This window comes from Podarcis erhardii, assembly GCF_964252035.2.
Source record: "Podarcis erhardii genome assembly, chromosome: 11".
Classification (NCBI taxonomy): Eukaryota; Metazoa; Chordata; class Lepidosauria; order Squamata; family Lacertidae; genus Podarcis; species Podarcis erhardii.
Genome location: NC_138501.1, coordinates 14,057,481 through 14,083,620, shown reverse-complemented (window position 1 = coordinate 14,083,620; position 26,140 = coordinate 14,057,481). Strand labels below are relative to the sequence as shown.

At 40.2% G+C, this 26,140-nt stretch overlaps 1 protein-coding gene across 3 annotated transcripts in view; it reads right to left on the bottom strand.

Moving 5' to 3' along the window:
• The window catches only part of FBN2 (fibrillin 2), a 138,224-nt gene that overhangs the window by 2,212 nt on the left and 109,872 nt on the right, over window positions 1-26,140 (bottom strand). For all 3 annotated transcript variants that reach the window (XM_081880295.1, XM_081880296.1, XM_081880297.1), the window contains 22 exons: window positions 25,604-25,729; window positions 23,810-23,935; window positions 23,350-23,475; window positions 22,950-23,066; window positions 21,445-21,573; window positions 20,206-20,325; window positions 17,834-17,959; window positions 16,310-16,462; window positions 14,267-14,332; window positions 13,613-13,738; window positions 13,375-13,494; window positions 13,068-13,190; window positions 11,231-11,362; window positions 10,373-10,498; window positions 9,201-9,407; window positions 7,847-7,972; window positions 7,185-7,307; window positions 6,498-6,614; window positions 5,721-5,849; window positions 3,356-3,475; window positions 2,608-2,839; window positions 1,192-1,357 (listed from right to left, as the gene is read on the bottom strand). In XM_081880295.1, the coding sequence (XP_081736421.1) occupies window positions 1,192-1,357; window positions 2,608-2,839; window positions 3,356-3,475; window positions 5,721-5,849; window positions 6,498-6,614; window positions 7,185-7,307; window positions 7,847-7,972; window positions 9,201-9,407; window positions 10,373-10,498; window positions 11,231-11,362; window positions 13,068-13,190; window positions 13,375-13,494; window positions 13,613-13,738; window positions 14,267-14,332; window positions 16,310-16,462; window positions 17,834-17,959; window positions 20,206-20,325; window positions 21,445-21,573; window positions 22,950-23,066; window positions 23,350-23,475; window positions 23,810-23,935; window positions 25,604-25,729 (2,936 nt within the window). The remainder of the gene's footprint in view (window positions 1-1,191; window positions 1,358-2,607; window positions 2,840-3,355; window positions 3,476-5,720; window positions 5,850-6,497; window positions 6,615-7,184; window positions 7,308-7,846; window positions 7,973-9,200; window positions 9,408-10,372; window positions 10,499-11,230; window positions 11,363-13,067; window positions 13,191-13,374; window positions 13,495-13,612; window positions 13,739-14,266; window positions 14,333-16,309; window positions 16,463-17,833; window positions 17,960-20,205; window positions 20,326-21,444; window positions 21,574-22,949; window positions 23,067-23,349; window positions 23,476-23,809; window positions 23,936-25,603; window positions 25,730-26,140) is intronic.

Sequence of the window (26,140 nt, the reverse complement as noted above, 5' to 3'; positions counted from 1 at the left end):
GGAATTCTGTGTACAGTTCTGGTTGCCATACCGCAAAAAAGGATGGTGTGGAATTGGGAAAGGTTCAGAACAGGGTGACCAAAATAATCAAGGGGGAGAGCAGCTCCTCCATGAAGGGTATGTTATAACATTTGGGACTTTTGTTAAGAGATAAGGCAAGTAAGAGGTGCCATGACAGAAGTTTATAAAATTATGCATGGCATGGAGAAAGTAGCTAGGAAAGGGTTTTTCATGAAGGACAAGGCTTTCAATGGCCCAGTTGCTGGAAACCGCATAAGGGGAGAGTGCCCTTGTGCTCAGCTCCTGTTTGCAGGTTTCCCACGGGCGTTTGGTTGGCTACTGTGAGAACAGGACGCTGTGAGAACAGGTGTAGGTGGGCACTGGCCAGATCCACCAGGCTCTTCTTATGTTTTTACCACCTCTCTGGTTATTGCAAGTGAAATAGGCAGGCGCTGGCTTATACCAGGAAGCTGCATTTCAAGAGACTGGCTATACAATTGGGACTTTTGCCACAGTTACAGCTGGGGTGACCTTTACAGACAAATACAAATAGGAGCATCTGTGCAATACAGAGATTAGTTTGAGTAAAGCTATACAACGTGGTAGAGCCTAAGAAATGTTCATGAACATTCTTGATCACAGCAGTTGACGGAATAGGGGAGGGTGGTCCCGTATGGAGCCCAAGGGCTGCATGCTGGCCTCAGAAACATTTGACACCCCCTGCCCAGCCCTTGTGCTGCCCTCCCAAAGCCAGGTTAAGTGTGGTGCTGGGATTTGGGAAGGAGGCATGAGGGCTCTGACAGGGTCTTAGCTTGCTCCCATTTCCTTTCCTAGGCCTACTTAGTGCTGGCCCAGCTTTGGGAAGGAGGCAGGATGGCTCTAGGCCCCAGTCAGATTCTCACACCTCCTTCCCAAAGCCTGGTGCTTTTCTTAGCCACCCGTGAGAAGACAGCACTGGGGCTCACCCTGTGCATGCCAAAGCAGTGTACAGCTCATGGATTCTGTGTCAAAGTACTCTTGCGGCTCACTTGGTGTGAAAAGTGAGGCTGCCCTCGGATAGGGTAATCAACAAATTCCAACCCTTCCCCCACTTTGACAGGAAAAAGCTAGCTACCTCAATTGGCCAAATCTATTCAACTTAGTTTAGGAACAGGAAGTGCAAACTAGTTTAACTCTACAGTTCTTACTTACCTCATTCAGCTCAGTTTGATTGAGACTTCTTTTCTTCCTGCTGTCTTTTTTGGAGTAGCCATTAATCTTACACTCGTAACATGCTTCAGGAGACAAAGCATTCTCTTCATCCCCATCTAAGGGCAGATACTGGCCTTTATTAAACCCCATACCTGAGACACAGTGCCTGTTGGAAGAATATAGCAATTTTAATACTTGAAAATTTAAACCATCATGTCACATTTCCACTTCCTCAGTATGGAATCGTGGCAAACCATATACTACTGAAAACATTCTTAAAATTTGGTTTCTGTGTTGAACATAAACAAGCGGTCTTTGAAGAAAAGTGAAAATGAGTTACTCTGAGCTAAGACGCAGGGCATCTTTGCAGTATTATACCTGGCTATTTCTGTAGCAATCTTCTGGCAGTGGCAGAAGAGAAAATACTATCTCTAGGTGTGGGCACAATGCATTTAATCCTTGGTTAGTCCACGTTAGTTCATTGAGGAAGAAAACAGACTCTATCCAGGATATCAAAAGTACTACAAAACTGTTCTGTTGTATAAAGTGAAGAGAGTAGCCACACTTTTAATATTGTCTAATATGGGGCTTGGTGGTGGACAGGCCTTAGTGGGTGCTAAGACAAGTTTGATAAGAAAAGCAGAATGGAGCCAGTTGACTTTATAACTGGTTGGCAGAATTGCTAGAAGTCACTGGCAGGAATCAGTATTAAGATTTAAGCAAAAACTGCTTGCTGGTGGGATGGACCAGGTGGACCATTGCTGCTTACCAGAAGAAGTAGGGGTTGTGGCAGTGGCGTAGCGTGGGTTGTCAGCACCCGGGGCAAGGCAAGTAATTTGCGCCCCCTAACCCGTGGATTTGCGCCCCCTAACCCGTGTATTTGCCCTAACCCCAGATGTTGCGCCCGGTGCGGCCGGCCCCCCCTGCACCCCCCACGCTACGCCACTGGGTTGTGGAACCAATCCAACACTCCTACCAGTGCATTTGCACTCTGCTGACCTCTGCTGCGTTGCCTTCTTCATCCCAGTGAGCATCACTAAACAACCTGCTGGGAAGCTAGTGTCGTAGCTTTGCCCCAACTGGCAACAAGTATCTGGATTTAAGACTTGTTGGGAGTGATGTAGCTGGACACCTAGGCCTGTGTCTTTGTAAAGGAGCAGAAGACCTCAGTTGCCCTGTAGTGTCTCTTATTGCTGACTGTCTAAAGGCTGTCCTAATCTCCCAGCCACTTCAGAAGGGAAAGTGTGAAAATTATGCTTCTTGTTCTCATATAATCAATCAGAAATAGTGCGTTGATAAAATACTGGATAACTAGAACACATTTGCTAACAATTTGGGCTACCTGGGCCTTCCAGAAGATTAGCATTATAATAAAACATAGATGCTGGCTTGTGGGAATCACCAGCAAATACTCACCCTTGCCCAACTCTGTAATATCCAGGTGGGCAACCACAAAGATAACCGCCTTCTGTATTGGAGCAACCGTAATTGCAGGGGTTCTTAGTGGACGAACATTCATTTACATCATGGCATGCAGCTGAGAACTGATCAAAGGAAAATCCAGAGGGGCAGGCACATTTGTAGCTTCCAAGAGTGTTGTAGCATGAAGCTGAACCACAAACACTAGGATTTGAGCATTCATTTTCATCTGTTGGACAAATGACAACATTTTATTTTTTTAAAAGGTATACAGAATTTATTAGCAGGACAATAGTAGTAAAACAGTAATATAAACAGGTTCTGAATTTAAGATTTTAAAGATTGGAACAGGAAAGTGCTCTTGCCATTTTAAATAACTACAAGATAAAACATACTTCAGTACGGTAGTGGGGTAAATATAACACCAGCAGTGTGAGAGGGCAAACCCCATCTATTGTGCTTTCTTTGACTCTTCCCACCAGAATTATTGTTTTGCTCTCCATCAGCACCTACAAATGCATAGCCCCCTGAATGCAGACTGTAGCTAAAGGTGTCCTTTGGCCACACAGAGCAGTTTCCATTAGCCAGCTAGGCTTGACGCTGCAATCCTATAATCTATGCCTCATTAGTGCCACCTACTGATTTCTGCTGCCCTGCTGTTTAGTTTCTCTGTCAGAGTTTTGAAAACTTAAATGTTGAATTTGAAATTTTGGAATGATCTGCTTGTGAAGTTTTGTTTTCTTACCCACACATTGATTCCACTGATAATGCTGAACATATCCTTGTGGGCAGCCACATCTGTAGCCACCAAGGATGTTTTGGCAGCCATGTTGACACCTGTGGTTTCCTTCACACTCATCCACATCTGTAAAGAAAGAATGCAGTAGATATAAGAAGAAAAGGGAGAGTTACAATTCTATACACACTTACCTTACAAGTTCCATCAACCTAGTGGGACTTATTTTTAAGCAACTATGCAATAGGATTGCGCCTTAACAAAATTTCTTCATAGAAAATTGGAGTTGGTAGTAACCCTTTTGACCAACCCTTTTACACCCTCCCTGGGAAGATTCCCAATCTTCTCCAAGAAATAGAGCCCCCTGGATTTTAAAGGATACCTGTTCCAATATCTCAACCAATCATTTATTATACAGTCACATAGCTGCTAAAGTTCCAATGTCTTATTGACTTATTCTTGCAGCTAGGAGGTGTTTTACTGATACAACTAAAACTGATTGCTCCTCATTAAGTTGCCCTGGTAAACAGTCTATGACATTTTAATGGATATTTGAACATTTCATTCTTCTTTTCTTACATTAGATATGCTCACTGCCTTCATAATTTCCTTAAGTGTTCAAAGTATTTACCACATTCATTGTCCTTTGAAATATCTCTAGTTTGTTCTTATCTTTCTTAAAATGTTGTGACCAGAACAGGGCACAGTAATCCAGCTGCATTCTAAGTAGCACAGGGTAAAATAATATCTCCTGTGTTCCACTTAGCTGCAAAAGACCCTTCAAATTCTAAATTGCATTTAGAGGCTTGGATCTGAAAGTGCCCTTCCATGAAGAAGAAACCTCTTCTGCTTCGAGAAGGGCTGTTAGCAACTTAGTGGAAGAGCTTTGTGTGAGAAAAGTGCACTGAAATCCAGGTATGTTCTTCTGTTTATGCAAGTCTGTTTCCTATCTGCTGCCCCCACTTCCAAATTTTTAACTAGGTATGATTTAAATCTCTTACATGAGTGCATAGCAAGCACTAATGGCTGGAATGGGAACAGTTCCCCACTGGAAAACCACTTTAAATCCTCAAGCCTTGATTAACAAATCAAATCTTGCTTTCCAATGGGGAACTTTTTGTGGTACACACACACTGCAGTGCAGTCCCAGATACCTGATTATACAAAGCCTTCAGCTAGTGCTTGTACAGAAGTTAACTGGAAAGAGCCAATAACTGAAAGCATTTAACTCAGGTTCTTTGGACCCAACCCAGAATCTGAGATCTGGTGCATACCGTATTTTTCGTCCCATAGGACGCTCCGTCCCATAGGACACACCTAGTTTTTTTTGTGGGGGGGAAATAAAGGGGGGGGATTTTCATTTCCCCCCCAAAACCAGGTTGGGGAAACCGAACCAGGTCAAGGAACAGCGGGATGGCGGTGCTGCACCTCCATGCTGTCCCCCGAGCTTGTGGGGCTGGCCGATGTCTGCCCGGCGCGCGGGGCGCTCTGCTTCAGGGCGACTCTCGCGCCGGGCGGCAGGCTGCTATCCTGAGTGTGGGGAGCCCTGCGGGGAACTCCTGCAGGGCTCCCCATGCTGCGGATGTCTGCTCGGCGCGAGGGGCGCTCTGCTTCAGGGCGTTTTTCGCGCCGGGCGGCAGGCTGCTATCTGCAGCGTGGGCAGCCCTGCGGGGAACTCCCGCAAGGCTGCCTAGGCTGCGGATGTGTTCCCGAAGCGCCGGGCGCTCTGGTTTCAGCGCGCCGGGCGCTCTGGGAAGCAGGCTGCTATCCGCAGCCTAGACAGCCCTGTGGGAACTCCCGCAGGGCTGCCTAGGCTGCAGATGTCTTCCTGAAGCCTGGAGAGCGAGAGGGGTCGGTGTGCACCGACCCCTCTCGCTCTCCAAGCTTCAGCGAAAGCCTGCATTCGCCCCATAGGACGCACACACATTTTCCCTTCATTTTTGGAGGGGAAAAAGTGCATCTTATAGAGCGAAAAATACGGTACATCTAATAGTGAGATTTAGTCATTACTGAAAACACGGCAGTGGCAAACATATGAATAGACATCACAGTGATTGCTTTAAAATACTTGCTTAAAAATATTGCTTAAAAATGTTTGCTTAGAAATATTCACCCAGCTACTTAGAACTAATAGAGCAAATGGTATAACTAATGGAATACTTATGCTGCTGTCTCATTAGACTCAACTAGCTGCCTAAGCTAAGGCATTCAGATTTTGAATGTTGTGTTGCAATAAAGTCCCATAATAAACCTGTCTATGCTCTTATGAATTTATAGTATAAGCTCAGTATGTAATATTATGTAAATAGGGCTATGATCTTACACCTTCTGCAAATATATCATCTACAAATAACTTTTGATGTTCAGATTTTACCATCACAGTTTAATCCAGTTGAGTCTAGAGAGAAACCTCTTTGGCATTCACAGGTGAAACTTCCAGGAGTATTCTGACAGATTCCTTTTGATCCACAAAGTGAAGGCTGTGATCCACATTCATTGTTATCTAAAAAGTTATTCATTTTTATGAATCAGATTGAAAAAAGAGATCTAATACAAATATAGAAGTATATGGCAATGGATATATATACATGCTTGAAACTTGCACATTTCTATAGCTATCAACATAGCACATGATGTTGACTAGGGGTTCAGAATATGATTAAGATTGTGGGAATTATTTGCACCCACAGTGCTACTTCCAGATGCAAACTAAATAAGGGGGTTCTCTTTTGAAAATATTTCATTCTACATCATTAACTTAATTCCACAAGGTGTGTGCTAAAGGTCAAAGAAGATTATGGACATTTGATATGCCAATAAAAAATACTTTTGAATGTAGTTTTAAGCAACTGTAACTTCAAGTCAGCTTTTAATAATGCTTTACTCCTTTGTCTCTGTGTGGTTACATTTACGATGTAATATTCAGCAACTGCATAAAAATCCTCAGTGAGTGCTTTCATTTCTTCCGACATTTTTATCTACATCCCCCCTTGAACTTCTAAGTAGTGCAGTGATGACAAATATCTTTATACAGTTGGGTGGTTGTTGTTGTTTAAAAAATAATAATTCTACACAGATCAGATAAAAAAAATCAGGCAAATAATGTGACTTGCTTTCATGAACGAAAATTCAATTTTTCAATTGAACTTACCAATACAAGCCGTATGATGTTGCGTGAAACCCGGTGGACATTTACATGTGAACCCTCCCAAGGTATTGACACAAAGGAACTGGCAGTTGTGCTGCTTAGTTTGACATTCATCAAGATCTAAAAGTGAAAAAGAGGTAAAATGTATTATGTTTAAAATGAAAGGTTATTTACTAACAAATTATCTATATCACAGTCAGAAAAATTATGATTTCCTCTTATTTCAATCGATCAGTTACAAGGCTCTTTTACATGCTTACCCCATGCTTGGCTTGAACAGTTGAAGTATAATTCTATAATTAAGAAGCAAAGCCGAGCTGGCTGCCTTTACCCAACTTGTCAAGACCCTACCTCTGTTTTAGTCAGTCTCAGATACACCTGGACAGTTTTATGCCTCTGTTCCATTTAGGGAACACTGCCCAAGCCTTCTCTGCTTGCAGCAGAAGCATGTAAAGGCTCTTGCAATATACAATTGAACATACTGGGCCAAACTAGACCTTTTTTAATACAAAAAACAAACAGAAGTCTTGGTCTAGCAGGCTACTTTTATTCAAAAGGAAAAGGAGCAGTGGGGAACGTACTCCCAGTCCAGACTGGGACCCCACACCCAATTTGCTGCCAAAAATTCAAGTATTACACAAGAAGGAATTAACGAATAAAAGCAACCCATCAAAGCACTCAGCCACTAACCTCTACAGGTTTTTCCATCTTCTTGCAGGATATAGCCACGCGGGCAAGAACACTGGTAACTTCCTTCACTGTTCTTGCAGATAAAGTTGCATGGTTTGGGAGACTGGGAGCATTCATCAAGATCTAAGTAGGATAATGAACTATTAGTAATTCAGTTTCTTTCTGGAAATAATATCTAAAGATACAAAGAAATGACTATTCCCCCCTCATATGGGAAATATTGAAAAGAAAAACAGGTGTGTGCTAAGAACCACCTTGAACGCTATTTGGTGTGAAGATGGGATACACATTCAGTCAATAAATGCACAAAATGGGTGAATCTTTCTCCTAACATCCGTAATATTACTATATTTCAGGATAGCTCCAATATGACCTCTGCTTCCTTTCCTAACTCCCAGATATGGGTCTGATATGGAGTGGGATTGGTCTGCTTAGATGGCGATAGCAACCCCTGCGTCACACACTCACAGCTCATTTGTAAACCAGTTGTTACTGTTCCACAGCTTAAAGGGGGAAATTGCTACTTAAGGCTGTGTGGCCAGAAGTTTCCCCATTTTGTACTGCAAAGTGTTCATTCACTTATGTAATGGAGCAACCAGGAAGGCTATAAGGCTGTTTCAAAGTCAACCAAAAAGAATGAAGTTGGTCGTGGTAAAACTTACCCACACAAGAAGTACCACTAATATCAGTGGTGTAGCCAACTTTACAAAAGCATCTGAAGGAGCCCATGGTGTTGATACATTGGCCATGCCTACATAGACTTGGCATGACTTTACACTCATCGATATCTGTGGAATAACAGGAAATATTTCAAAAATAACATTTCTTACTGTAGCATAAGAGACTAAGGATGCAATCCTGATGTGGAGCATGGTCTAATTCCCTCATTCTGCACACTACTGGCAGGGGGAAAGGAGGCTGGACAAACAGTATTTCATGCCAAGAAACAGAGGACTATAGACTCTTAAAAAAAAAAATCTCCCCCAATCCCATTTTACCTCCCATTTCCACCCCTCCCCCATTGTCTCCCTTAGAAGGATAACATCCAATCCACTCTATTATGCTTCGAATGTCCCCTCAGAAACCATAAAACTGCACCTTTATTTGATTAAGAATGTATTACACAATTTTTCAAACAAATTATTTATCTTTCGACGATACCTTATTGCCAAATTCTGAGTTCAGTGGTACCTTGGGTTAAGAACTTAATTCGTTCCAGAGGTCCATTCTTAACCTGAAACTGTTCTTAACCTGAGGTACCACTTTAGCTAATGGGGCCTCCCGCTGCTGCTGCGCTGCTGCTGTGTGATTTCTGTTCTCATCCTGAAGCAAAGTTCTTAACCCGAGGTACTATTTCTGGGTTAGTGGAGTCTGTAACCTGAAGCATCTGTAACCTGAGGTACCACTGTATTTACTTTCATTGCATTAAGTAGAATTTGTAGGCTTGTCACACAAATACCAAACCATTTGCCTAGCTACTTACCAATTTAACTTAACAGAATTCATATCTGCCCAGCATCAGTGAGCATAAATTGGCTGGAATGAATAAAATTTGAAAACTACAATAGTATATGGTAGGTGGCCCATTTTGCATGTCACATGGTTTATAGTTAAAATAAACTATGAGTAGCATGCCAGCAGGGCACATTGCAGATATCACAGGCACTCCACTCCTCCCTTGTTCCTACTGCTCCTGATCTGCTAGGAAAGGAGCCACGGTATGCTTTGCCATATTGTCCGAAAGTGGGATTGCCGTTTGTGTCCCTTGGACAAAAGAAACTAGATATCCATTCAGAGTGTTCCGCTAAGAGAAACTGCTGCGCAGTTGTGTTTAATTTACAACACTGTCAACATATGCCACAAAATCATTGAATTTTTGGTTTGCAGAAAGCTTTCTGTCTGTTATTTTTAACTTTACAGTTAGCCATCTACTCCTGTTTCAGCATAAAATACTGTTCAGCAAATTAGGAAAAACCAAATAAGACCCATTTATCCCACTTATCTATCAAACAGTACCTCTTCCATCGGTGGTGTACCCGGGACCATGTGGGCAAAGTTTCTTGTACTGGGTTGTTCCTGGGAGAGGGCAAACCTCGCACTGATTGCCCCAGCCTCTGCCTCCATCACAACAGCACTCTGATTTTGTGACAAGATTTCGGCTGCTAGAAGCCATCTGGCACATTGTCTGCAAGACTTCAGCAAAGCAGAAACCTTCACGGTTATCTGTGAAGTGAATGTGAAGTAGCAACATATGGATTAGAACAAGGTGACATCCTTGTTTAAAGCATTTATTATCATATTCTACAGAACCATTTTATGCAATTAGCCAGCAAGTCCTTTTCCAAATTATCATACTTCATCACAGAATACTACCTGAAAACTGACAAATCTATTTTATTAGAATTATAAACTGGTCCAATTTTTGTACTCTGATGTGGTTTTTCCATACATAATTTTAAATACCACTCACAAAATACTTTTTCATTTTAATACTACATACATGTCCATAAGTTCTATAAGCCAAAATTCAAATATACTTTTAGTAGTAACAATACACTGATTTTTACCTTCCTTGTTTTTATGCATTTTATTCATGTAAAGATTTTAATACACAGTAAGGTTACAAGATGGCATTTATTTACCAAATTTGTAAGCAAAATGTGTAAGGTAGATATGTTGGAATCTAAATGTTAATTATGAAATTTAATAGCTTTATCACCATCAAAGATCATACTCTCAGAAAACCGGGCATGCTACATTAATCTGTGTCCTGAACACTAACTCTTAGCAATTTGATGGGGGAAATCCAGTCTGTATCCTGAACAATTGAGCAATATATACAGTATAGCTCTTGCAAAAGTACACCTCTCTCTTGACATATGACAGGATAGCTTGATAGTAGGGCAACTCTGAAAATGGAACATTGCATGCATGAAAGGTGTTAAATCACTACTTGATATAGTATCTCCAGCTTTCCTAATTTAATTAGTTTTCTCTCAAACCATCTGTCTGGTATTTTTTATTTTTTAGCAAACAGAGGAGGATAATCTTTTAATTTCCCTTCCTTGTAGATAAGACAGATACAAAAGATTTTGTTTCAGCCAACTACCAGTTATATCCAAACTGGCAAAGATTTCTTAAACACTCTCTTCATTTGACAGAAAATAATGGACTGTAGGTTTACTTGCCAATGCATTCAGTTCCAGATGAACTTGACTGGAAACCATCATTGCATTCACACCTGTAACTTCCAATAATGTTGACACAGCGGCCATTTTCACAGATACCTGGCTTGGTGCGGCATTCATTTTCATCTTTATCACAAATACAGAAACCAAAAATAAATATGTACAGAATCACAATGCAAGTTAAATGATACCAATACAATCAACAACTTAAGATCACTCAGTTGGGTTTCCCCTTCCTCCTCTAAGGAAAATGCTAACTGAAGCTGCCGAAGGACAATAATAATTTGAGACTGATAGTGTTGCTAGAAATTAGTCTGAGATCTAGGAGCCTGATTTCCTCTCTGTAATAATCCAATGCTATGGTGCTGAGGGTTCTCCTAGAAAACTGATAGGAAGTAAGAAACGTCAGAATTAATGCTGTAAAATCCCAGCTTACCCTCAGTAAATATTAGGGACGGGGAGAAATTCAGTTCAGTTCACAATTTAATGGAAGCCTACATAATTCGTACTTCCCAAAGCAATATGCAGACTGAAATGCAACTGTCCTTCAAAATTCACACTTCTCCCAATTTTGTGATGAAGCTTTCCAACCAAAAAATGAGCACACATTAGAAGTGTGCATCAAATCCATAGGTGAGTGAAAGGAGCATACAAAAAAATCCTAATATCAGGGACACTGCTTGAATAAATATGTACGTTAGGCAACACTGCATACAAAAATGTGTCTATTATGTGCACTAACAATAGATCGGAAAAAGTCATAATATACATTAACTTTTATTCTTAACAGTCACAACAGGAATACTGAGTTAAATAGGCTCAAGTTTTTTTCTTGAAGCACCCTATCTTAATACTTACCCATGCAACCTTCTCCATCTGGTCTGCGGGTCATTCCAGGAGGGCAGATGCACATGAAAGTTCCTATCAGATTTTTGCACATCATACCTCTTGATTCACAGTCATGTAGACCTTCTGCACATTCATCAAGATCTTTAAAAAATAACCAAGGAATGTATATGCTTAGAACATCAATCTACTATTTGTTCTGGGGACAATATTCTGTCCTATACATATGCACCCCAAAGTAAACAGCACAGAGTATAAGGGAACTTAAGTGAGTATACTGTCTTGCACAGATGGGGAAAGGTAACGTTCTCTGAAATGTCCATTCTATGCACAGGGCCAGCTAGACATACGAAACAAGGCATCTCAAAATGTGGATGAGCCAGTCATGTTGGGAAGAGGGGTTCAATTTGTTAGGCACTGGAGAACGGTTTAGGGTAATTTTTGGAATAAGTCATGCCTGTACAAAAGGGACTGACTCCACTGGAATCAGAATGCAACCAGATAGTTGGGAGCTTAAAATAAAAGAAGTAGCAGAGCACCTTTAAAAATGATCACCAAGGAAAAATCAAAAAGAGCCGAAGAGTTTCCAGCTGAGGATAAATCATCCCTAAGGGATGAGGATGAAAATGTTCATGATTGCCCAAACAGGAAAGAGGTAGGAAGTACCATTTGTACCCAGCTGAAAGGTAGATTTGCATGTCCAGTGTAGCATCACTGAGTTGGGCTTACTTGTGCCTCTAGCGGACAAAGGAAGGAGTAGGTTTTTCAGGAAACAGGCTAGCCTCAGTTTTGCATATTTGCTGAGAATGAACTGGCCAGAACTGAAACTCAGAACAGTGTTAACCTACTTCCTACAAGAAGCAAACAACATAAAGTCCAATTGGGCAACTGGCAATCAGTGTCACAGGCCATAGAAGGGTGTGGCCCCAGTGATGCTACACTGGACAAGGAAATCTACCCATTTGCCAGTGTGGAACTGCTGGATTGGGACGTTGAGGCTTCTGACATCCTGACTGTTACCAATCCCTGTCATGATCCGCTGCTGCATCCAACCAGTGAAATAATAATAATAATTTAAAAGATCTCTGGACGTAAAAGCCCTGGGCAAGCCACGATTTCTCCCTCTTCCAGAGTCAGTCACAGTGGGGAAGGAGGAGAAAGATTTGACAAGGCACACATGCATGTATACAGGATAGAGAAGACGAGGATCAAGAGGTTAAAGATTGAAGTGAGAAACACTAAACCAGGATGAAGAATTCCTTCCAGTAGCACCTTAAAGACCAACTAAGTCAGTTCTTGGTATGAGCTTTCGTGTGCATGCACACTTCTTCAGATACACTGTGTATCTGAAGAAGTGTGCATGCACACGAAAGCTCATACCAAGAACTGACTTAGTTGGTCTTTAAGGTGCTACTGGAAGGAATTTGTTTTGTTTTGGCCAGGATGAAGAAGTGAGAGGGACCAAAGGGAACAGGACTGCTTTGTGGAGGCAGGAGCAAAAAACTGAGGAGGGGCAAGCCTCCTGGAGGTCTTTAAGCAGAGGCTTGACAACCATATGTCAGGAGTGCTCTAATGGTGTTTCCTGCTTGGCAGGGGGTTGGACTCGATGGCCTTTGTGGTCTCTTCCAACTCTATGATTCTATGATTCTAAGTCTATTTCCTGAAAAACCTATTCCTGCTTTTGTCCACTAGAGGCGCAAGTAAGCCCAACAAAACTGGCAAGCGAAATTAAGGCAAAGAACTGAAGGGTGCTTTCTTCATGTCTGTAGGTGATACATTTTGAAATAAAAAACATTTTCCTATGAAAGATCTTTTTTTAAAAAAACAACAACAAAAACACCATCCATACCTTTACACATTTTTTGGTCCTCTCTTAATTCATAGCCCACTGGACAGGTGCATTCATAGAAACCATATGTGTTTATGCAGCGAAAAGCACACAGCAACGGGTTTTGTACGCATTCATTTATGTCTGAACAAAATAGAAACAACATCAGTGTTATCCAGGCCTTAGAAATCTTCTTCCAAAAATAAAAAACAAACAAGCCACTCTTCCTTATTTTTACTTCCCTTTGGCGGTAAAGGGAATCGGAAAAAGATTCAAAGGAGGTTAGTTGCCCAAATGTAGTCAGAAGATAAAACAAATTATAATTTACCTTCGCAGTTCATCATTGGCCCAGGTTCAAACCCGTCCAGGCAATTACATTCAAAGCTACCAATAACATTGGAACACGTGCCATTTCCACATGGATTACCAATTGAACATTCATCGGTATCTAGGGTGTAACAAGCAAAACTTTTGAAAACTGGGATGCAGATCAATTTCATGAAGCTTTAAAGATTACAATGCATGAAATAAACAGATTTTACATATGGCTTTGAATCCGCACACACCTACACAACGCACTCCGGTGTAATCTAGCTTGTATCCCAAAGGGCATTCACAACGGAAGGATCCATCTGTGTTTATGCAGTGACCGTTGGAACAAATGCCTGGGCTCTCAAGGCATTCGTTGACATCTAGAAACAAGAAAGTGGCATAAAATCATTTGTACTGTTCTGTTATCCACCTCGGGATTCCTTTAGTATAACAGATACACATTTTATTGGACAGTAATAGAGGAATAAATGAATAAAAAGGAAAGAATTATTTCTTATGCCAAAAACGCGGAGAAAATAAATGAATTATTATGAAGGACATCTGCTTTGCTTCTCTGATAAACAATTAGTTCACAGAGATAGATGAAGAGAATCGCGGAACGGATTCTTTTCGTCTTGCGAGGCACCACTGTACATAGAGTTTAAATCCTGTGGGCTGCATCTACTACCCTAGGCCTATATTAACTTGTGCTGCCTTGTGACCTTTCACCAATAAGAGAAAGTAAGGACATTTTCTGGAGTAAGATTTATGTTGTCTCCCCCTAATCAGGAATATTATTCGTATCTGAAAAATCAACACAGCTTGCTTTCTAAAAGCCAGAGAATCCTGGAGTATAATTCATTAAAGAAATAAATAGTTTTAAAGTGATATCAAAGTAAAGCCAATACCTTCTCGGGTATCATCAATCCCAGGTATAGTCCCATGACCAAATGGACACAAATCCTGGAAGGCAACTGCACGAGAACATTTTTTGGAACAGCAGCACCACAAAGGGAATAAAAATGGCAATGATTATACAGCTGACTATGGCCAATTAAAGCAATAACAGGCACACACATATACATATATGCTTTTCACAAGTGCTACAAAAGGAGTCCCCCTTCCCATTTTTCTTCCATATCCGAATACTGCGTAATAAGTGCCACATCCATAAAGTAATCGGCAACTGTAGCTGTAATCAAGATTCAGTTTTTAATATAAGCCAGTAGCAAAACCCCAAAGACACCAATTGCTTTACTGGATTTTAACCCATGTTTAGCCAGCTCCAGTTTCCTGTGATGATATTGGTTCCATATACGCTATACATTGAAAGCACATCTCCCCACTTGCCCCAAAGATCCATTGCTCCTTGTATAGTAATCCACAGTTAGTCAATAGAGAAGGTAGAGGGTCTTCTCAGCAGTGGCGCCTGCCCTGTAGAACGCCCTCCCATCAGATGTCAAGGCAATGAGCAACTATCTTACTTTTGAAAGACATCTGAAGGCAGCCCTGTTTAGGGAAGTTTTTAATGTTTAATGCTGTATTGTGTTTTTAATATTCAGTTGGCAGCTGCCCAGACTGCTGGCTGGGGTATAAATAATAAATCAATAAATTTATATTTCTTCTTCTTCTTCTTCTTCTTCTTCTTCTTCTTCTTCTTCTTCTTCTTCCTGAAACCACTTACTTAGAGTAGCTCCACTGAACTATTGGAATTGGATCAAGGATCTGGTTGGACAAGTAGAGGCTCTATATGCCCATCGTTTTTTTACCACTGCCTCTTGAAAGCCAACTAGGGCTGGGCAATACCTGGTTTTCAACATCACGATATATCACCAGCTAAACATCACAATATCTTGATATATATCTGCAGTGGCAGAGGGTCCTGCCAAACCTCCCTGCAGTGGCGGAGGGAGTGCTTCACTTCCTCACAAAAGCAGAGGGCCTTGCCATGCCTCCCCACAGTGGTGGAGGGCCTTAAAATGTAAGGAAGTAGTAGATTTAATCAAAATATTAAATAAACCTCCATATATTTAAAATGTTTTCAACTAATTTAAGAGTGGTTTAAGTGATTTACTAGTCAAGTTGCATCTGCTTCCCAACTCAGAGGTCTAAGTGGAATCTGTGCATGCATAAGCCCCCCTGAGTTCAACTAAACTTCTACTTTTCTGGGAACTTTGATTGTCTAGCCATGGGCGTGGTCCCTCCTGGATTGTTAGCAGGCTCTGCATAATTAGCTGAGCTCTAGGTGCAAAGATACTGGTGAAGCTGAAAGAGTTTGCTGGTTTGTATGAGGGCTTATCCTAATCTCTTACAGGTTAGGAGGGAGGAGAGAGAGAGCAAACAAAGCAGGAGTCTGGGTGCCTGCAAATTATCTGCAAAGTATCTCTAAGGTATGGGTACAGCTGTACCACCCCCTGGGAAGCCATTAAGTCTCCACCTTTTGTTCACCTGTATATTGCCTTGTTACAACACTTATCATGATGTAATTTCCAATACTGTTATTCAAATGTATGGCGATTGATCGCACAGGCCTAAAGTCAGCACAGAATTGATGCTTTTGAATTATGGTGCTGGAGGAGACTCTTGAGAGTCCCATGGACAGCAAAAAGATCAAACCTATCCATTCTGAAGGAAATCAGCCTGGAGTGCTCACTGGAAGGATAGATTGTGAAGCTGAGGCTCCAGTACTTTGGCCACCTCAGGAGAAGAGAAGACTCCTTGGAAAAGACCTTGGTGTTGGGAAAGATTGAGGGCACAAGGAGAAGGGGATGACAGAGGATGAGATGGTTGGACAGTGTTCTCGAAGCTACCAGCATGAGTGACAAAACTGTGGGAGGTAGTGGAAGACAGGAGTGCCTGGCGTGCTCTGGTCCATGGGGTCATGAAGAGTCGGACATGGCTAAACGACTAAACAACAACAACAACAAAGCCAGCACATGTTTTTTCTTTACCTTTTTCTTCCTTAGGACAAAGTTCGCAGGGATCACCCCATCCTTCTCCCGGCATCTTGCTGCAGCAGCACTTGGCCTTGGTGGTGTTAAATGCTTTCGGCACAGAGCACTTGCCATTCTCAAAGTTAGTGAAGCAGAAGCTTTGTCGTGTATCTAGGGGGGAAAGCAAATGCCACAGAATAACTTTAGACACTGGGTGGCTGGGTAAGTTAATAAAAATCAAAGGAATGGTTTCACTTCTCACTTGCGTGGGAATTCCTGCCTGAACCTCTATCAGCAGGAGGCATTATTATTTTGTAATGCCTTTTCCATGCACTGAAGCCCTTTCAGTCTGCTTATACTAGGCATTGGGAAACCTCTGATCCACCCACCCTTGAAAAATTATTTTTGTAGTGAAAATATTTGTATCCAAAAATGGCATAGTTCAGTTTCTTCCCCACCCACCCCACATCATCCTTCATTCCCTCTCCATCCATCTACTCCATAACGTCTTTTAATTCTCATTTGTATCTCCTTCAAGAATTATTTGACAATTGAACAATCCCACACATGTGCTAAGTAAGCCTGTGGATTTTTGTACAGCCAGCTTTCATCCATGTGGGGAAAACTCAAGACATTTAAAGCATGGCATCCAGTAGGCTCAGTGTAGTACAGTGGTGCCCCACAAGACGAATGCCTCGCAAGACGAAAAACTCGCTAGACGAAAGAATTTTCCATCTTTTGAGTCATTCCGCAAGACGAATTTCCGCGAGTTTTTTTTCTTTTTCTTAAAGCCGCTAAGCCGCTAATAGCCGCTAAGCCGCTAATAGCCGTACTTCGCAAGACGAAAAAACCGCTAGACGAAGAGACTCGCAGAATGGATTAATTTCGTCTTGCGAGGCACCACTGTATTTTGTTTGTTGTTGAATTAATCTCAGTCTAATATTGCAGGTGGCTGTTTAAAAGTCATAGGGCTCTGATCCATTTGGAAGAATGGGGCAATTTTCTCCCTAAAAAAAGTTCAACAACTTAGGGTTGTCTGGGGAAAAAATGGGAGAGTTCCTGTACCTCTTTTCTAGAAAAAAAAAAAGCACTGGTGTTAGGCAAAGCAAGGCAAGCCTTCAAATCCATTTTTGCCTTGTCTGGGCTTAGCATGGATTTGTGATTGAACACTGTAGATGGAACATCCATTATATTAAATATTCATACTGGTTTTTTATTGTATTTGTATTGCTTTTATCGCTGCAACTGGGCCCACAGCAACTGGTCGAGCCAAAGTTTGTCTTTCTATTGTGTTTTAAATTTCAAGCATTGCACGTTCATCTTTGCATGTGTTAATGATTGTATTTTCTTTTTATTATAATATTAGCCATCCCGATAATTTTTTAAAGTGTAAAGGTGAGGTAGAACTCCTTTAAATAAATAAACGCGAGACAGCCCAACTTAGCCAAATTTTACTGAAATTTTACTGAAGTTTACTGAATGGCCCTCCCTTCTGAATATTTGAGCTGACTGTTAACAGCCTGCTGCAATCACTGTGCTTACCAAAACATCTCCTGCCATTATCAGATATCACAAAGCCTGTAGGACAGATGCACTGGAATCCTCCTGGCGTATTAGTGCAGGATCCAAAGAGACAGATGTTGGGATCCTCGTTGCATTCATCGATGTCTGAAAAATCATTTATTTATTTATTTCATACAACTTATACGCAACTTGATTGTAAATAAATAAAATTTTAAAGACAGTTAAAATGAAAATGTGATTACAACATCAATCCAAAATGGTATTCATCTTGTGTATTTTCCAGAGAGCTGATGGGAAATAGTGCATTAGGCAGAATTGATTTTTAAATGAGCAAACCAGTTTGTTCTGTTTTAAAACACCAATTGATTTATAAAGTCTACTCTAAGGCTGTGCCAGTATATTTGGTCATCTCCTCCCCCAACAGTTTGGGGGAAAGGCAAAAAGAAATCACCCAGAAAAGTGAGTGTGAGAACTTGTGAAACATTTGAGGGGTTGGGCAGGGGTTTGCCTATTCCTGTTCCATTATAATGTAGTTGGGGGCTGTTTGCATTCTCTCTTCATTAACCATGAGCTGTAACCAAGAATTAACCTTGGCTACAACTTATGCTTAATGGAAAGAGAGTGTTTAACTACAAGTCCAAATTCAGAAAACACACTAAACCTGACTTTGACTTAGCTGCCGCATCATGCCATGCTAAGAGGACTGAGAAGAAACACAGTGTTTGCCATCTCCTTGCCAAAAGCCCACACATTTGCTCTAAGACATTATTTCTCTTTGTGTTATGTGGTAATGTATCTGGTGTCTTGCACATGATATTCACTGCAGCCCCAAAATGCTGTGCTTTGAAAGGTTTCAAAGAAAATATGACTTGGATTACTCTCAAGAAAAACAGTTAATATTGCTAGCAATAGCTGCCAAAAATATTTAAAAGCTGGCAAGAAAACAAATTAATAAATGCACTGTGTTACAAAAGTTAAAATCTCCAAAAAAAATGTATTGCTCAAGATAAAAGTCCAGCATATTTAAGCAAGGTTTTGTTCCTTGATTTATGAAGACTACTGAAAGCACACATAAAGTTTCCCTTCCATCTTTATCTGGGCAAAAAATTCACTAACATCAGTCAGTTTGGCACAGAAGACATGAGGATTTGCTTCCTGTATGGTTAATTTGAAGATATTTAAGATTGGCTGTCTGGTACCAATATCTTTGTTTCTTAGTTTGATGAAACACATTGTGATTTGCATGGATCCACTTTCTCATTTGATAGCTGTGTGTTACTTTCCCCCCATATAATGAAAATCTAAAGCATCTAGCGTTCTAAAAACATTGGTATATTATTTTGTATCAAAACAAAAATTCCTTAGATGTTGAAATAAACATCAAAGCGCTATGCAAATAACTCAATTACCTTTACACACTAGGTGTGCATTTGGTGCGGAATTTAGTTGCGCATAACTATGATCGTTAAGGCTTAAAACAGAAACCATTTGCTATATTTCTGAGTCTGGGTGCATTTGTATGTGGAGATTATTAAATTACGGTAGTTTTTCTGGTTATAATGCAAGCGCTTTTTGCCCCAGTTTCTAACATTCCTTTTACACTGTATCTATTATCAGCTGTGTTACTGGAATTGCGGCTTTTTGATTGCCATATTGCCAGGGCATGCTAAATTTCATTCCCACCAGTGGACATGGTGTAACACCGTAGATGTGACCAGGCGTGTCGCCATGAGTGATTCTGTTCCCTCATGATTCACACATGAAAATGGTGGGAAGGTACTGTATATTAGAACACCACTGCAAATTTGGTAACATGAGCTGTAGTGGCATGATCCATGAAAACTGTGGGGAAATTACAGCACAAATGCTCCTGTGATTTTCTAGGTTAAGTGGATTTTTTTCCTGAAAGCAATTAACACAGAAATGGCTTCTACTAAATTCCACTAGGTTTCCAGAACTGGAATTTACCTCGTGTGAAAGATCACGTAAAATGAGAATGTTATCAGGTAAGGAAACTTTAGGGAAATAGAATAAAATGCTGTCTGAATGCAGCCTATATTTCCAGACAAATTTTCAGCTGAGTTTTCTCTATGTACTTGCCAGGGCGTGGTGGTGTGTGGATTTGTTTGTTTGTTAAGCAAAGATTTTACGAATCACAAACCAGCATATTTCCCCCCTGATTTCTGTTAATGAAATGCCATGACTTTGTTTGTTTCTCATCATGACATGAGTTTGTTTCTCATCACAAGCACAAGAATGCCGTATCTTGAAAGTCGTTACATTTGTAAATGAGTGACACAATCTTTGCATGTTATTTCTACCACATCCAAAATACCTATTCTTTACTGTGTTAGTATTGAAGTTCAAAATAAAATATAATGCAACATTACCAATGCAGCTTTCGCTTTTTACTTCATAGCCTGGTGGGCAAATGCACCTAAAAGATCCTTCCAAGTTTTGACATGTACCAGGGAAGCATGAGCCAGCAAGGACCACACACTCATTAATATCTCAAAAGAATAGAAAAAAGACAAAATATGTTAGTGATTCTAGAAGGATTACCTACAGTCTAAGTATGCAATAAGAGAGAAGAATCTAGATCAAGATCATTGATCCTCCTCACACTTTTGTCTGTCCTTTGTTGTGTTAAGTAACCCTGCTCCCATCTGTAAATAACTACTACTACTACTACTACTACTACTACTATTATTAGATAATAATAAAATTAATAATACCACCCTTCACCCAAAGATCACAGATTTCACAATATAAAAACACAAAAATACATAACAAATGGAAACAATAGCACTCCTCGCCCCTAGCTCTTGCTGATGGGGAAAAGTTCCTTACTCACCCCTTTGCAATGAATTCTGCTGTTCAGTTTAGCATACAAGAACCACATAAGGCAAATGTATCAACCAAAATTGGTAAAAGAACAGAGATTTCCTGAGAAGAGGGATAGGCTCTGTCTTACTTGTCTGATACAGTGGTGCCTCGCAAGACAAAATTAATCCGTTCCGTGAGGCTCTTCGTATAGAGGTTTTTTCGTCTTGCGAAGCAAGCCCATTGACAGCGGATTACCGCTATTAGCGGTTTAGCGGCTTTTAGCGGATCAGCTGATAAGCGGCTTATCAGCGGATCAGCTGATAAGCGGCTTAGCGGCTTAGGAAAAGGGGGGGAGGGGAAAAAACCCGCAGGAACTCGCAAGACGTTTCGTCTTGCGAAGCAAGCCCATAGGGAAATTCGTTTTGCGAAGCACCTCCAAAACGGAAAACTCTTTCGTCTAGCGGGTTTCCCGTCTTGTGAGACGTTCGTCTTGCGGGGCACCACTGTATAGGATTGTGTTTCAGCTGCAGTTCACAGCTATATCCATAAATAGCTGCCGGAAGTGTTTTTGTTGGGCTTCTTTAACTTCTTTAGGTTTTTTTAATTGAAAGACACTAGGATATATGTGACTGAAAGACTCTGTAACATGATTGTGCAAACGTATACCTGAAAAAGCAGCACAACTGTATGTTTAGCAAAAGTAAGTCACACTGTATTCAATGGGATGTAATCCCAGATAAGTGTGCACAGGATTGCTGTTCTATCAATGCACATTCACACTAGGTAGTTGCTTTCATACATACCAATACAATTCTTGCCATCTGGAGTAAGTTCATAACCTTCATGACATAAACATTTGAAAGAACCAATTTCATTGAAACACCTCCCATTTCTGCACACCTGCCCAAAGAAGGAACTGCATTCATCAATATCTAAATGGTTAACAAAAAGCAACAAAATGGTTAACAAAACAAGGGCAACAAAAAGCATTAATTCTATCATGCAATAATTGCAAGCTACAACACTGCTTTGGAACACATTTTTAAAAGAAAAGCCCGACTAGCTTTTCAGATACCTTTTAATTTGAATAACTTTCTAAAGAATTGCTTGAAGTAACTGATATTACAATTTGAAGTCTGGTTTATTCTGTTATATTTTACTCCAAGAAGACCAATTTATCCTAAATAGAACTCAATAAGGCAGACATGTATGTACAAAATATTTTTTAAAAAATATGAACCCGTTGAGATTCCAAGATGGAATTTTGGAGGTAGCTCTTAAAAATATTAAATAACCAATACAATTTTTGGAATTTTTAAATCATATTTTTAATCACTTTTTAAAAGTTTCAATTTTGAAACTTAAATCTAAAGTTTAAAATAAATCCATCATGTGACATATCACATTAAAGCCCATGAGGTTCTGAAGAGACTGGTGTTTTTAGTTTTGTTGTATCTCAGTTCTGGGCTGAGCTTTTATGTTTATTGTGTAGTCCGGCAAGGCCGAAATTGTCAATTTTTTAAAATCTCAAACTCTCATGAAACACCTCATAACGGGATGAGATAAAAATTTAAAATTTTAGATTCTAACTTAGTTTTGATCATTCAACAAGTGAACAAAATATAAAGAAAATAGGATGACATGAGTTTAAAAAGTTGGATCACTTGATATGGAATGACCTACTAGCAGTCTTTTCCTACCCAGTTTAATTTTCTGCCACCACAAACAGCTATAGTGCTGCTGTTGGTGGCCCAGTCAGTAGAAACTGCAGTTCCACACCAACATAGCCCTAGGATGATGCTACATGACAACATAGTGTCATTCCAAGGGAGGATAGGGATACCAATAGCAACTCTGCTGCCACTTGCAGGAGCAGCAACTACATTTTAAATGAATGAATGAAAGGAAAAAAGCCACTGCTGTCACTTCTTTCCCTGGGGATCTCCTTCCCTTGCAACTGAAAACTGCACGATCCCTTTCCCAAATTCTCAAAATTCATCCCCTGCTGACCATTCTGAAACCCTCATTTTCAATGGAAAAAGATGACTTCTGGCTCATATGTAATTCTCTCTTCCCAAATTTGTGGTCCTGATCTAGTTGGCGGTTCCTGCAGCTACTTGAACGGTCAAAAAAGGTGTTTGAAGCTGAAATACTATAATACTTTTTTTTCAAAATTAGTTCCACAACAGAGTACAGACCTTAAATAGATTTGTCTGTTAAAATTCAGAAATTTCCTGCTTTTATTTGAACTTCTTGCACCATCCCTCTTCCTAAATGAAAAAGTGTAGTTTTCTTTTGATTCTCTTACCCATACAGTCGTTATTATGTGTAAGCTCAAATCCTGGATAACATAGACAATTATATGAGCCAACCGTGTTTTTACACGTTCCATTTCCACAAGGATGTCTTTCACATTCGTCAACATCTGCAGCGAGAAGGCATTAATACAAAGGAATTATTATTTGTAGAATCATCTCGGGAAACCTTAAACACTGGCTTATATTCCCCCTCCCCTTTTTATATTTCAAACTTTCGCAATGATATAATAAATGCAATCACCGCATTTATCTGACAACACATAACTTATATTCATCTGAAATAAATATAACAGTATCAACCCAACCATCACTCACCAAAATGTCAATTAATTAAGCTGTTCTAGATTTTCTAATTTACATTTTTACACAGATAACATTCTCTCAACATACCCATACACATAGTTTGGTCATGAGATGCCTTAAAGCCATTTTGACAGATGCAATGGTAAGTCCCCTCTTTATCCACACATGTGCCATGACTACATACATTAGGAATTTCCTGGCATTCATTGCGATCTGTAACAAAAATACACAAAACACATGGTATACATTATTGATTTGTGGTTTTGTTATTGCTCATTCGTTACTCACGTTTTACAATCTGCTAATGATTACTGAAGGTGAACTTAAAATGTCCATTTTATAAAGACAGTTGTAGCACTAAAAGCCTACTATTTGTCTGTTCATGTTAAAGTCAGATACTGCTAAACATGACACGAAAGTCAGGGAAGCAACATAATTGTAAGTGTGCAAAAAAACCAAAAAACAAAAAAGCAAATTCAGAACAGGAAAACTGCAATATTCTAGAGGGAAGACTTAAGCAAAATAGTGAATACAAGTTATTTCTTACCAACACAGGCACCATTGGGTGAAAGTTTGAAACCTGCAGCACATTCGCAGCGGTAACTACCAGGGCTGTTAATACAATCTGCATTTCGTTGACAGAGATTGTCACCGTTGCTGCATTCATCAATATCTGCAAGATCAATAATTCTTAGTCAAATGTCAGTATAGGTGTCCTTCATCTCTTTGAGGTATTCAGATACTTTTTGTGCTCTACATTGCAATGGACATAATTCAGCTAATGTTAAAACACTTTCAAATCCCACTTACTTCAATTAGAGAATTTTCAACACAATCTCAACATACCAACTGAAATCAATGGAACTTAAATGTGTTTATATCCCTTATCTTTGTGTTCATCCCTCTGAAGTAGTGACCAGTACATTATTGAAGATGCCTTTGTTTAATATCTTCTAAGGAAAAGGAAAGATGGGTTCCTGCCAAACAGGTAGAAGAAGACTGACAGAAACTAAAAAGTAGAGGAGGAACCCAAGCACACTCTTTTTCCCACAACCACACCACTCCAGAACATTTTTCATCAGAGCATTTAACAAATTCTTCTCATACAAACAGCAGGAATGTGGCACACTGTACACACAGAGCAAATGCTTTGAATAATGTTCCTGCCTCCCTTTCTCTAAGAAATCTGCCAGGAAGATAAATACAACCCTGTGAGACCAGACAATACATGGATTTGAAGAGAAATACTTATATTCATGGAAGAAAGGGCACCTAATGATCATGTTCAAACACTTCATGGAATTACTGATATGCGTTTCAAAACCTAGGTCCCGAATCAACTGATGACGCTTGTCTTTGAAAAAATAAAGCTGCACTTCTACACCTTTTCATCAGTCACTATTTTTCTATACTTTTCTAATACCAGCTGCACTGGCTCCCAGTGGAGTACAGGATCAGGTTTAAGGTGCTGGTTTTAACCTTTAAAGGCCCTATACGGCCTAGGACCCTCGTACCTATGGGACTGTCTCTTCTGATAATCTGAATGGTATATCCCACGGAGGACCTTACGGTCTTTAAACAAAAACATCTTGGAGGTCCCGAGCCACAGGGAGGTTAGGCTGGCCTCAATCAGAGCCAGGGCTTTTTCGGCTGTGGCCCCGATCTGGTGGAATGCTCTGTCACAAGAGACTGGGGCCCTGTGGGACTTGACATCTTTCCGCAGGGCCCGCAAGACAGAGCTGTTCCACCAGACCTTTGGCCAAGGCACAGTCTGACCCCCTCCTTCTGTAATCCTCATAGAATTCTAGCCCAATGGTTGCCATTAATTTGATTTTGAATTGATTTTAGAATGAATTGATTTTAGAATGTATTTCAATTAATTGACTGTGATTTTATGTAAACTGTACTATTTTTACTGTTGTTAGCCGCTCTGAGCCCGTCTTTGGCTGGGGAGGGTGGGATATAAATAAATTATTATTATTATTATTATTATTATTATTAAAAATAACTGCTGCTCTATTTTGAAGATATATCCACATGACTCTAATTTACTGGAGCAAATCACAGACAGTTGCATAGTAGACATGTGCATGGTTTGTTAGCTTGCACTTCCTCTCTGCTGGTCCACACAGCCAGGTTAGGCCATTGTGTAGGACTCAGTCAGTACAATCAGTTCCTCTTTGATCATGAGCCTGACCTGGAGGCAGGTGTGATTTCTAGGTGTATTCCCTCCCCCCCAAAAAACCCCCCACTTATGAGCTGCAGTAAAGTAGGAGTGGAGACCGTTGCTGAAAAGCTTCTTGCCATGAGGATAAACCATAGACAATACGATTTACATCACCTTCGCAGACCAAGAGCAGATCATTGTAGCTGAATCCTGTTGGGCATTCGCAGCGGAAGCTGCCAATCTGGTTAATGCAAACACCATTTGCACAAATCCCTGGGATCTCTTTACATTCATCAATATCTAAAAAAACCACAATATTTATTAGTCAAATGCAATGACAAGCTCTGCTTTTTCTCAGTTTGTGCATGAAATAAGGAAAATAAAGTGGTCATAAAATTTACCTAGAAATATAATACAGCAAATTGAATATAGCAATTCAATTTTAATTTTAATGAATGCTTTTTGTATAAAGGAAAAATCCATATAGGGGAACTTTATACATAAAAAGCTGAAACGTCTTCCCTGTCATGTTATGTTTTCCACACATCTTATAAATAAATAAATAAAAAGGGGGTGGGTGGGAGGGGGGAAAGCCTCTAGTTTTCAGATTCATGCTGCATTCATTAATCTGAACATCGCTTTAAAAACTCACCAACAAGGAAAGCAGTATTTAATGTCTGGACAAAATACAAAGACTTATTGGAAAACAAA